Consider the following 11,752-nt stretch of genomic DNA (forward strand, 5'->3'; position numbering starts at 1 on the left):
ATTTTAAACCCACAGCCTATTTACTTACAGTATAATTAAATGGAAAGCAAACCCTACCATTTAATTTAAAAGCCAATTTTTTGCCAACCAACTCCAAGACTGATGAATTTTTCAGTGCTATTTCGTAGAGCTCATTTAAGAGTTTTGATTTATTTGACTGTAGCAAAAAGTGGCCTACTGTAAAACTGAGTGGAAAGTGAGGAGAACAAACGTTTACTCGACCACAAATGTTTATGGTCTCTATCAGTCTTGAGTATGAAACAGAGAAGCTGATTTACTATCATGATAAAAGACAGCGTTTAGCTACAAATTTAACTGTCGGCTGTTTATTGCACTGCTATACATTAAGCAAGGCCAACACAACATTATGGAGGTGCAGCACAAAATGCTATACATTCAGGTTCTGTGATGGGACGACTGTTTTTCAGTGTTACTTTAGGGGAAAAAACACAGACAGACAGTAAAATATAATCAATTTTTATTTTAGCACCTTGTCACTTAGGATTTTGGTCTGATCGGATAGACAAATTCGTTTTTTTTTAATTATTCTGATAGACGCTAAGCAGACAATTGAATCATCACTGTCTAAACAAATACTTTTGGTCATTCATCATAACTGGTACATTTTCATATTTTAGTGGTCAACATGCAGGCAATAATTGCATCAAACATTAAACATCATAGAACAACCTTGATATTACCCAAGAACCAAGCCCACCAAATCTCAGCTTTTATAAAATTCTGATGAAAATACAGATGACATTGTGGTTTTCTTGCACGACTGAATGCATCTTGGATTTAGGTCTATTTGTTAATTGATTTTATCTAACCCCTTAACTTTTTAAATTGTCTGTGAACTTTGACAGCAATGTCTTTCTTAACAGCTGGTATCATTTAACATAAATTACTGGAAGGCACGAACAAAACTAGATGGTTAGTTATTAAACACCAGACCAGCAACAAAGTAGGCAAATAGATTACAATCCAAAATGTTCAGCAGTAAGAGGTACTGGACAATAGTTATTGGCCAATAAATACAGGAAAAACACTCAAACAGTAAAAAATATTCATCAAATCTGATGATATTTTCAAGTGTTGCACTGCAAGTACCACAGCCACATGGCATTACACTTGATCTTGACAGTTTTTTCTCACGCTCAGCATGACACATCAGAGTGTGTAGGCCTGCAAATCTCCGCTCAGGCAGAACACTATTCTCCGTCCGAATTTCAAAGGCACAGTTGTCACTTTTAGCACTGTCAATATAAAACAAGTGCAAGTTTTGTCATTTAGTAATGAACATTACAAACATTAGGACAAATGAGTTATTAGACTTAACCTTGACTGAACAGCGTGGCATGTATGGCCATCCTATGTGCCACCAACGTATTCCAGTGTGTCTGCTTTCCACTGACCAGAGGAATTCCAAAAGGAAAGATTTAGCCCCACTGACTTCACTCCTGGCCAATATAATCAAATATCAACCCGACCACATACTAGTACTGTATGCTGCATGTTTTATAGAAAAGATTATCTTTACAGTACAAAGAAGTAAAATACACTTTGTTTCGCTGCTCATTTACAGTTAAATAAGGCTAATGTTTACATCTGTTGAATGCAATTACCGACTGGCTATATAAGAGGTATTGTCCATGTAATTACAGAATTGGGTTGCATAGAAGAACCAGTTTACTGTTTAAAAATAGATTTCCTTAAAAAAACAAACTAGAAAAAGAAACAAAAAATGTATAAAACCTGTTGGAAATTTTTAAAAAATGAGCTGATGTTTTTTTTTGTTGTTGTTCCTTAAAGGCACAATAATAACAATGTCCCAAAGTCAAGTCAGGGCAGGCAGGCTTCTGCTTTGGCAAAAGAACCACTTTAATATGCATGTTCGCTGGAGTGATTGTTACTGGACTGCTTTGGTTGTTGCTTCCCACTCTTTCTGATAGTGCTTTCAAACAGTGGTTGTCTATATTGTCAGCACTGAGGTTCAGAGGAAAGGCCTCAGGTTGCAGTCTATGTTTTAGGTTAAACCAAAGACACTGTGTGTAAGTTTCCAGACATGGAATTTCCATAAGCCTATACCAATACAATTTTCTAAATAGAAATGTTGTGTAGAGGCTGGGAAAACAACTCTAAGTCTGGAAAATCGACCCGAGTATCTATTCTCTACATGTGGGACTATTGTAGTTTAGGAGGTTTCAAGGCGGAGCTCTAAAAGGAGCTGAGCAGGTCCCTCCTGAATTAGAGAGCTAAGGTCCTCGCAGCTGGTCCAGCCGGGTGTAAACATTATCAGCTTGACTAAGGTCCTCAAACACAGGCAGGAGGTTGAGCAGCTCAGCATCGTCCACGTCATCAAACCACGACACCACAGGAACCTGAGGAGAACAAACAGTCACTTACAGATAAATTGTTGCCCCTCCCCTTTGCAACTACGATTTAACTAAATCCAAATACAAGCTGCATCTGGATTGTGTCCACATGGGGCTCTGAGCCACGTTCAAACACAGGTGTGAAGACTGCAGTCTGAGGGGCGCCCTGGTGGCTCACTGAGTAGAGCGTGTACTCCCCTCTCTCTCTCCCTCTCCCATACCTTCCTGTCTCTAACTATCTCCCTGTCAAATAAAGCATGAAAATGCCCAAAAAAAAGACTGCAATCTGAATTTAACAGAGGTGTAGGATTCAAATCAGTCCTCAATATGCCTTGAATGTTTCTTGTGTGCATTTACAGTACACTTGCATAGAAATCTGGAAGAAATAAAGATTATTTTTCCAAAACATGATATATCCATGTTGGGGCTAAAAATGGTGGGCATCTCACTTTGTAATCAAACCATTCAAATCGCCATAGACATTTTCCATCCTGATTAAGTAGTAGAATGAAACTCACAGCATTTTCAGGGTGAAAGATATAGGAGGCAGGAGAGTTATCCAGGATGAGGGTTTTGTGGAGGTCTCTGCCCAGCCTGCTCAAGTCTTTGACATAGCAGCCCTGGTGGAAGACACAAGATTCCCGGAATAGCCGGGTCCTGAACACACCACACTGGTCCAGCAGGTCCGTCACTGGGTCTGCATACTGACAGAGGCCAGGGACGAAATGGGGGAAAAGCAGGAAGAAGGAAGGGAAAGAGGTGTGATGTGTAAGGTCGGGCTAAGCAAGCGGTTTCTACATACAGTGTCTGCTTGGGCAAGACGGAAATTGCTCGACACATCAAAAATCTACTCATCTGATGAGCATAGAAACAAACTAAGGCTTTAATTAAAAATGAAGAGGGGGGGGCTACTGAAGTGACTAACAGCATGATAAGCGGCTGCTATCACAGTAAGGGGACATCTAATAGTAAAGAGAAAAAAAGAAGAACATCTCATAGATCAGACATAACATCAAACATCAAATCAAAGACATTTGGTGATAAAAATAATAAGAAATGTTATTGGAGTGTCTATCTGATGTGAAGTACCTTGGCGAGACTGGCTGTGAACAGAACACATTCAAACAACTCTCCCATTCTCTGCAGGAACTCGTCCACATACGGCCTCTTCAGTACATACACCTGTAAAAGAGCAGGTGTGAGCGAACAAATAAACCGTAAAATAAATTGTTCAACCTGTAACACTATAATTAATTAGTTATGTAAATGTCTTTGCTACACATTCGTACGATGAACTTCTTACAGTGCGTGTCCACCCGTCAGTTGCTAACGGCCAGTTCCTGAAACAAGTAATCAAGAATAGGCCGTGCCGGTGTTAACCAGCCTATCCTGGATTACTTGAACCAGGCAGAGGCCCACAAAGAGGAGTCCTTACCAGCGCAGGGGGTCCCAGGAATCACATGTATCAGTTAAGTGCATTACCACATGTCCCACACAGCGAGCAGCTCTATGCCCCAGTTGAACCAAATAGTCCAGTACACCGTGCTAGTTGGGCATTTTTCTACATCTTCTCTGTTATGCATATAACAGCGGTTATGTGTCTTGCATAACTTATTAATGAAGTTTTAGATGAACCAGGCTGAAATGACTCATTTTCTTGCTGATGCATCGACTTCCATTTGCCTTCCCTGTTGGAGTCAACATCCGGCCAGTAGAGGGCTCCTAACACCCATAATAGCAAACCTGGCCGATCAGTTACAAGACCCATCCCTTTTCAGCTCGGCAACCGCTGCAAACACATCAACATACATACACAAACACAACCCCCTCCCCTCTACGGCAAACACACACACACACACAGTACTCTACCTGGTGTGTGGTCCCCTCTATCTCCACAGGCACGATGAAGTCTGCATTACTAATAGGCTGGAGAGAGAACACAGAGGGAGATGGTTGGCATGCTCATTCACATGAGCCGCGCTGTGTACATTCACATGGCATTACATAACATCTGAACACTTAGAGCCAGGCTCCACACGGCTGCCATAAATCACAGTGCATAGCCTACATAAACAGAATATAATTCACTTGATGTTCCCCAAACATATTTGACGTTTTTAGTGAACTCGAAGAAACTCTAACACAGATTGACAAACAATCAGAGCAGAAACAGACTAATGCACCACTGCCATGGGCTGCCATTACATATACCTTAAGTAAACAGAATAGAATTTAGTTGATGTTACCCAAGCATGTTTGGTATTTTTTAGTGAATCAGAAGAAGCTCTCACAGTATCAGTATCGGTTCATTCAAGTTGAGTGGGGGAACAACAAGAAAACTTGAAGACAAAAATAACAGAAAAACTTGTTTGGTGATCAAGCACATTTATGATTTTCTACCTTGAATGAGCTGTGCACCAGGGTCTCATCCAGGTCTATGACCACACAAATCTTCCCTTGGTCCTCGGCCGTCATCTCAGGCAGTAGGCTGGGCTCAGACTGCTGAGGAGACGCAGAAAGACTGTCTTTCACAACGGCATTGTCAAATATATCATTTGTCATATCTGTGGCAAAGGAACATGGTTAGTCCCTATAGTCCAGTTATATACGTGAAAATAATACCTTGGCCCCTTCATTTTACCTCTGGGTATTTAGACAAGACTGAGTGATTTAGAGAGGCTTGGCATTGGGCACTGTATGATGAACAAATGAAGGAATAAAGGAATAAATTGAAGGAATAAACTTAATGCCTTTCTGTATAGGCTTATATAATACAAATACTCAGGCTTAGCATATTTATGTTTAGCATTTTAGTTGTGGACTTCTCAAAAGAATCTGCACTAAATTCTACAGTTAGTCACCTACACAGAGAGCGTATTAACTCAATATAATATCATTTATTTATTTTCAGATATCCAATTTTGATGAGCTCATTCTGAGCTCTTTGTGAGCATTATCAACAGAAATTAAGTATAATTAATATATTATGTATCATAAATAGCTTATCCATTAAGGAAGGCATAAGATTGAGATAATAATATACATAAGTAACAACAATCTTCTTTCACTAACAGAACAGTGAAAACAATACAACATCACCCCATAGGCGCCAACATTTAATTCAGTTTCATTTCAGTGGGAGCCAGCCAGACAATAACCAGGCCTTACAGATGCTGCTTCCTGTTTGCTCCTGTTGCTGGAGGACACTCCTCAATGTGAACAAACATGGCATCTCATTAAAATGCCCCTTACATGGCGCTAGAGACCTAACCAAGCTGACAGGCTCACCAGCCTGGCCAGCCACGGGTAACACCTCTCAAAGCTTTATGTTCTCTCCACCTCAGCAATTACTCGCCGCACAATGCCCCATTCTCTGGAGGCGCTCACTGTCTGCTTAAAGGATTGATAGTCACTCTGTTGTTCTTATCTTCCTTGGAGGATCAAATGTGAACATCAAAGCGACTCCATATCCGCAGACAGTTGTGGTTAGTGTTCAAGATGTTCACAACAGGTGCACTACTGGTTTTATTATGTAGTTATAAAAATATTGCTTCAAGACAATAATAAACACATTTTCACAACGACATGTTCAGTTTATTCCTCCAGATGGGCAAACTATCCAAACACTGTTTGTTTGTTTTATGACAAATAGTATGTGGGTATGAGGAAGTAAAATGTTAAAAATAAATAAGGAAAGAAAGAAATAAGGAAATAAAAAAATAAAGGAAGGACTGATGTGAGCTTTTCAAATTGTTTTCAAAGGTGCAAATTATTGCTGGAATAAGAATAGTGTTACCTTGACAACCGCCCCATTTTCCTGTGACTCCAGCAAGGCATGCTGGGAAGGTGGTGGTGGTGGTTTGGGGCCATCCTGAGCTTGGAGGCAACAGAAGAGCGCTTTGAAGATGTTACAGCTCCTAGGCTGTTTCAGGGAGGACCGGCTCACCTGGCCTGTTAAGTGCGGAGAAAGAGAGACTTTCATGAGAAAACTAAAGCTGCATGTATTCAACATGGGAATGCAGTAAGTGGGGCCTCTAATTACCTATCAACAACCCAGTTCACCTACACCTAATTTTACTCCTTCCTTTCCACACACAAAACGGATCTTGATGCAATACAAACAGTAAACAGATGAAAGGGCTGAGGAATATTACAAAAATCAATCACAAATATTGATTCTTCAGAGAAAATGAAGCCTGGTTAGGTATCAGTGGCTTGCAGCACATATGTAGAATGAGCTTCCCCTCTCCTAAAGGCATTATCCATCCGTCTACAGGGATGGCACAGCCTGCACATGAAATCTGTTTTTAATGAGCCTGCCTCTGCTGCTGCTGTTGCTGCTGCTGCTGCTGGAAACGGCTGGTACATGTTATATAATCACAGAGGGCGGGAAAACCCACACTTTTCAGCAGTACCTTCAACAGAAAACACAGACAGAAAACATTCCAACCATTTTAAACTCTGAGACCTTTCGGGGCTGCCTGGCAGGCTGAAGCTAGCCAGAGCCGCCAGGCAGGCAGGCAGTCAGTCAGTGCAGTCAGTCAGTGAGACAGGCAGGCAGTCACACCTCAGTGCTCTGTGCAGGTCTTTGATCAGTCACTGTAAAGATGGGTGTCCCAGCCCTATACAAGACTTCTGCCATAGCGCAAGAAAAGGGAAAAACATTCTTGAGCGATGCAAGTCACCTCTAGCAGGCGTTTCGTGTGAGGACTTGCAAATAGAGGCAGAATTCAATCTGATTGATATGCTGTTATTAGAGATCGTAAACCGACTACAGCCCTACTAGAAAGAGGAACTGTTGATAAACAAGTCGTCCATATTTGCTTGGAGCTTTCCTCATTTATTTTCTCTGTACACTGTCCACTCTGACCCTAGCCTCAGTGCTCCGAAGACATAATGCAGCCACGACAATGATCATGTTACACAACTCCATGTTTAGGAGACAAAGGACACTGGACCTTGATGTGGTCATTCAACAGATGCACATAATAGCCTTTCTTGAGACCACCCTTCCTCAGGATAATAGGATAGTGTGCATTAAAAGCAGATTCAAAATCTTGCCTTCAACCATTCAATGCAATGATTTGTATCCCATGGATGTGACTTCCGACTGCTAGTCAGTGTATTGTAGTCTATTGATTTCCCACAGGAAAATGTATGAGATAACACATAGGCTCCATAGCTTATATCTTGGCTTCATTGAAAAATATAGAAAAATAATAATAGCATAGGAATCCTAAACCGATTTATCAGTGAAAGACCGGCAAATCCAAGATGCATCATGTTACTTAAACCCACTCAATCAACAAAAAAAAGAAAGAAAAGAAAAAAACAAGCAATACAAAAAAAAGACATTATAAATTCTCTTCCAAGTGCAAAACACGCCTTGAGGCAAAACGCACCACAACAGTACCTGCAATCATACAATATGCACGACATTAACAACCACGGAGTGAGCCATAATCAATGAGCACAGCCCTTTCAAGCCAAAGGAAAGCGTGCAAACAACGAAATCTTTGAAACGGCGCTACAATGGGCGTGTGCAGAGGGGTGTGTTTGTGCATTCCACTGTCAATACCGCGGCACCTGGTATTTCTAACATGGTCCTTCATCTCCCTCCCTTTTAATCCCCCAGCCACTCCAGGCCCCTCTCCGGTTATACATCTGCCCGCTATTATGTTTCACTTGGCTCATTTTATACAGAGCCTGTCCTGTTTTCCCAATATGAAATACAAACAAACATGGGAACAGTGCAGTAGCCTTCCCCTGCCACTGACGCGCACTGATCTGTGTTGCTGCACCCCCCCCCCAACCAACCCCCTCCAAGCCTGTGAACAAAACAGCATAGTTTACACTGTACTATAGGGCTGCCTGTGGTGACAGACGTGCTCATACTGTACCTAGTAGTAGCCTATATGGGATGGTGCCAAACTGAGACATAAGCTGAGACCTTATAGACATAAATATACAGAAATCTTAATTTGGAGAACTGGTCGTGATCAGCAAATCACTGAGAACTCAGTGATAATCACATCAACACATTTTAAGGAGAGACAGAGATTTGCATAATAAGAGGACCCAATTCAAAAAAACAAAAACAGGATCAACAATGGCCAAGCTCTGGATGGCAAAACGAGTGCGTAATGGGAGACAGTGAACTTATACTTGAGCCTATATACAATTCGATAAGAATAATAATTGATCGATGGCAAACTACACTGAGCAACGGAATAAACTGGCTGAAAATAGAATTAGGCGTGTGTTATATGTTATTCAGACTTTCAAAGAGGGAATCGATATTTTTTATTCCAACAGTTGCATAGATCTATGCAGGTGATCACTACTGGGGGAAAAAACTCCACAGCCTCTCAGCAGAAGATCAATAGCAAAGGAACACATTAACGATTTTATCAATCTGTATCGGACTGTATTTTACAGTGATTAGACCTAAATATTACAGATCTGCTCGGTAAGTGTCAAAAAAAAAAAGGCAATGCGCTTCAAGACCGCGCTCAACCCAACGTCCGCAGCGCTCAACTGTCAAATGGGCGCACTAGGCTTTTGAATACATTGATTTCTTGATTGGGAAAAACAATCAAATAATTCCGCGTTGAACGAGGCGGGTATTAATGAATTTTCGAAAGCATATACAATATAAGCTCGTTTTACCTGTTTTCGGTGACACTTGAACGTCTTCTTTCTGCACTTGGGTGATAATAGAACTTTCCATCTGACAATCACAGAGCCCTCAAAATCCTCAAATCCTTTCCCCGAGCACTGTTGGGCAGCCTTCATTAGGTTTTATTAACAAGTTAACTAAATTATTTGCCGAGGTAACTTGTCATCCGTAGGCGCGCCTTACAATCCTGGATGAGAGTAGGATTTATCTTGTTCCAGTGTTTCTTTATTCCCCTCGCTTCTTCTCTTGGTCCGCCTGGGGAGGGGGCAAGGCACTTGGATATGTTTTTTTGAAGGCTATTTGCGATTCTGTCAGCTCTGTCGTCTCGGGTTTACCATTACTATTACTGGTAATATCGCTGAGCAGCCCCCCTCTCCCGTCGCTGCGAAGTCCTCACTTTTGCACCAACAACATGGAGAATCCAGGCGAGAGAAGGAAAACAACCGAGGAAATGGGGCAAGGGAGGGCGGTTTCAAGTCCCCCCTTACTACAGATAAACAACCTCGCCGAAAAGGCCACGGAGAGCGACGAAAAATACCACGAATAAGTCAGTCGAGTAGCTTTCGCTACATCAAAAGGGATTCCCGGACATATTTAGGTGTAAAATGTTAGTTTTGTTGTTATCTGAGGCTTTGTTTTTCTCCGGTTGGGACTCCGCGGGCGCCTTGAAACGGTCTCTGGCCCCGGATTGGACGCCTGGGAAAGTGGGCGTGGCGAAGGCATTCCTCTCTGTCCTGCACGCTCCGCACTGAACACATTCCAGCGCTGCTGCTGCTTTCACAAATGAGATCACATTGTTTTTAATATATAGCTATATATTTTAAATAAAGGTTAAGAGGTTAAAGTGTCCTTAAATTGTGTAACAAAATGAACACATATGAAGGATTTCAACCTCCCGCGTGCGTTTGTTTTTTAAGTTTTATTTTGTGTCTATTTATTTATTCATTCATTTATTTATTTATTTCTCTCTCTTGATTTTCTTTTCTACATGCCGATCAAATGTCTTCTATGTGCGCTGCCTGCATTTTGCGACAGCTTTTTGATTTTGATTCAATTAAAAATAGGCTAAAAATATATTTTAAAAAATCCAGGGCAGATCTTGCCACACGTTGGGGCGTTTTATGGTTTTGTTATTAATGAATGTTGGGCTCGTTACTTCAAAGAAGTAATAGATTACTTACTAAATTCAAACGTAATTTACTTTGATTCCTTCTCCCCAGGAGTAGCAAATGGTTACACTCGTTACTATACATTTCTGTTACACCCAAGATGGTTACACTCCCAACATTCACGGTTGCAACCGGTTGCAACCTGTTTTACCTTCAAAAATCGCGATATCTTAGTTTCTGTGTGTGGATTATCGCGGGGACCCGGGGGGCAAAAAGCGTTGATGTCCAATCCATTTTCTCCTCTTCCCTTCGCTCTTGTCATAAAATAAAACTAGTGAGGATATTTCCCCTCGGAGAAAGTAAACACTTGTTATTTATCATCTAAGATAGCTTCAACTGAGAGGACAACGACTAGCTAATGATGCTGAACACAAATCGGGGGATGGGATATTTAGCTTGAATCGGATATTTAGAAGGGATAGGCTAATAACAAAAGTAGCCTAACTACTTGTATTTTTGATTGGTAGTATGTGTAGCCTACTATTAATACCGAAATTTAAACCGCAGCCCAATTCGTTACACCAGTCCGTACTAGATAAAGTAATGACAATTTGTAACGCGTTACTCAGTTAAGTGTCACCTCCTATTGTTCAGGGCCTATTAGCCTTTTTTAATCATCGGAAGGACCCCGCCCCCTCTCCCCAATTGGATAAACATTAGACTCCCTGGCTAGGAAAACAAACGCCATCTGGGAAGAGCTTTGTTGTTAAATATGATTTCATGCAGAAATACATAACAGTAGGACAGTGAAACATATATGGTCCATAGTCTTTACATATTGAGCTAACTTCTAGGGAGTGAAATAATATTAAAATTAAACTATAAGTCATTTTGCCTGTAAACCCCTCGAGGACCTCTGCTGGTCCCCGGAGCCCACTTTGGGAACCACTGTATTATGGCAATCACCCAGCATAGTCTGCAGTAATACATACGTACTCTAATACCATTACATTACTGTAAGACTGCTGGGAATAGTGAGCTCATGTAGAAGAAGACAGACGGTAATCATAATATTTAGCCAGCCCAATTAAGACTAAACCAGTAATTATTTGGGCCTAAATCCAGTCATTAATTAGAAGAATCACATAAACATGGTTACTGTTACTATTGTTTTTGAATGGAAAAAAAAAAGTCAGAGGCCTACTCAGCCGCAGATTAGGCCTATGTGTTTGTTCAGGCCTTTGCACACCCAGTTTTCACTATACTGCATACAGTGATATTTTTTTGGAGCAGCTGGAAATGCAAGAGATTTGTTTTATGCTCTTCAAATAAATAGAAAGTGCCTTTGACATCGTGTTAGGTGATGTGGTTGACCAAGGGGAACCCAGATATTTACAGCATGGTAAACGGTCTGAGGTTCTGCAACTCTTTGTTTTCCCTCTGGAAGTTTAGAAAGGGTCGAGTAGATCACAGAGATTTCACCGGAGTGCACAGAGTGAGCGACAATGGTGTGAAGTGAAGTAATAGGCATTTTCTCCGCACACCTTCACACAAAACACAAGTCTGAACGATTTAGAGCGCAACGCCAA

The 11,752-nt window shown here is 41.2% G+C and overlaps 1 protein-coding gene across 2 annotated transcripts; it reads right to left on the reverse strand.

The window, feature by feature from the left end:
• Positions 1 to 381: 381 nt before the first annotated feature.
• On the reverse strand, positions 382 to 9,680 carry ctdsp2 (CTD (carboxy-terminal domain, RNA polymerase II, polypeptide A) small phosphatase 2). 2 transcript variants are annotated; one of them, XM_071513136.1, is made up of 7 exons: positions 9,045 to 9,680; positions 6,172 to 6,326; positions 4,776 to 4,874; positions 4,245 to 4,301; positions 3,465 to 3,557; positions 2,894 to 3,079; positions 382 to 2,381 (listed from the first exon to the last, which is right to left on the reverse strand). In XM_071513136.1, the coding sequence occupies exons 1-7, from the start codon at positions 9,103 to 9,105 to the stop codon at positions 2,256 to 2,258; spliced, it is 777 nt and encodes a 258-aa protein (XP_071369237.1). In that variant the 5' UTR covers positions 9,106 to 9,680; the 3' UTR covers positions 382 to 2,255. The 2 variants fall into 2 exon arrangements, with proteins under 2 accessions (XP_071369237.1, XP_071369156.1); XM_071513055.1 differs by having other exon boundaries at positions 383 to 2,381; positions 4,776 to 4,877; positions 9,045 to 9,679.
• Positions 9,681 to 11,752: the final 2,072 nt, after the last annotated feature.

Source organism: Centroberyx affinis, unplaced genomic scaffold (genome assembly GCF_046629955.1).
Source record: "Centroberyx affinis isolate AG114_WGS23_722 - 3 ecotype Tasmania unplaced genomic scaffold, CSIRO-AGI_Caff_v1 ptg000024l_1, whole genome shotgun sequence".
NCBI lineage: Eukaryota > Metazoa > Chordata > Actinopteri > Beryciformes > Berycidae > Centroberyx > Centroberyx affinis.

Coding starts and splice junctions, on each gene's coding strand:
- ctdsp2 (XM_071513055.1), bottom strand. CDS start 9,105: ATGGAAAGTTCTATTATCACCCAAGTGCAGAAAGAAGACGTTCAAGTG. Junction 4,878..6,171: donor AAAATGGGGCGGTTGTCAAG/GTAACACTATTC, acceptor GCGTCTCCTCAG/CAGTCTGAGCCCAGCCTACT. Junction 3,080..3,464: donor TCACAGCCAGTCTCGCCAAG/GTACTTCACATC, acceptor GGCCTCTGTCAG/TATGCAGACCCAGTGACGGA.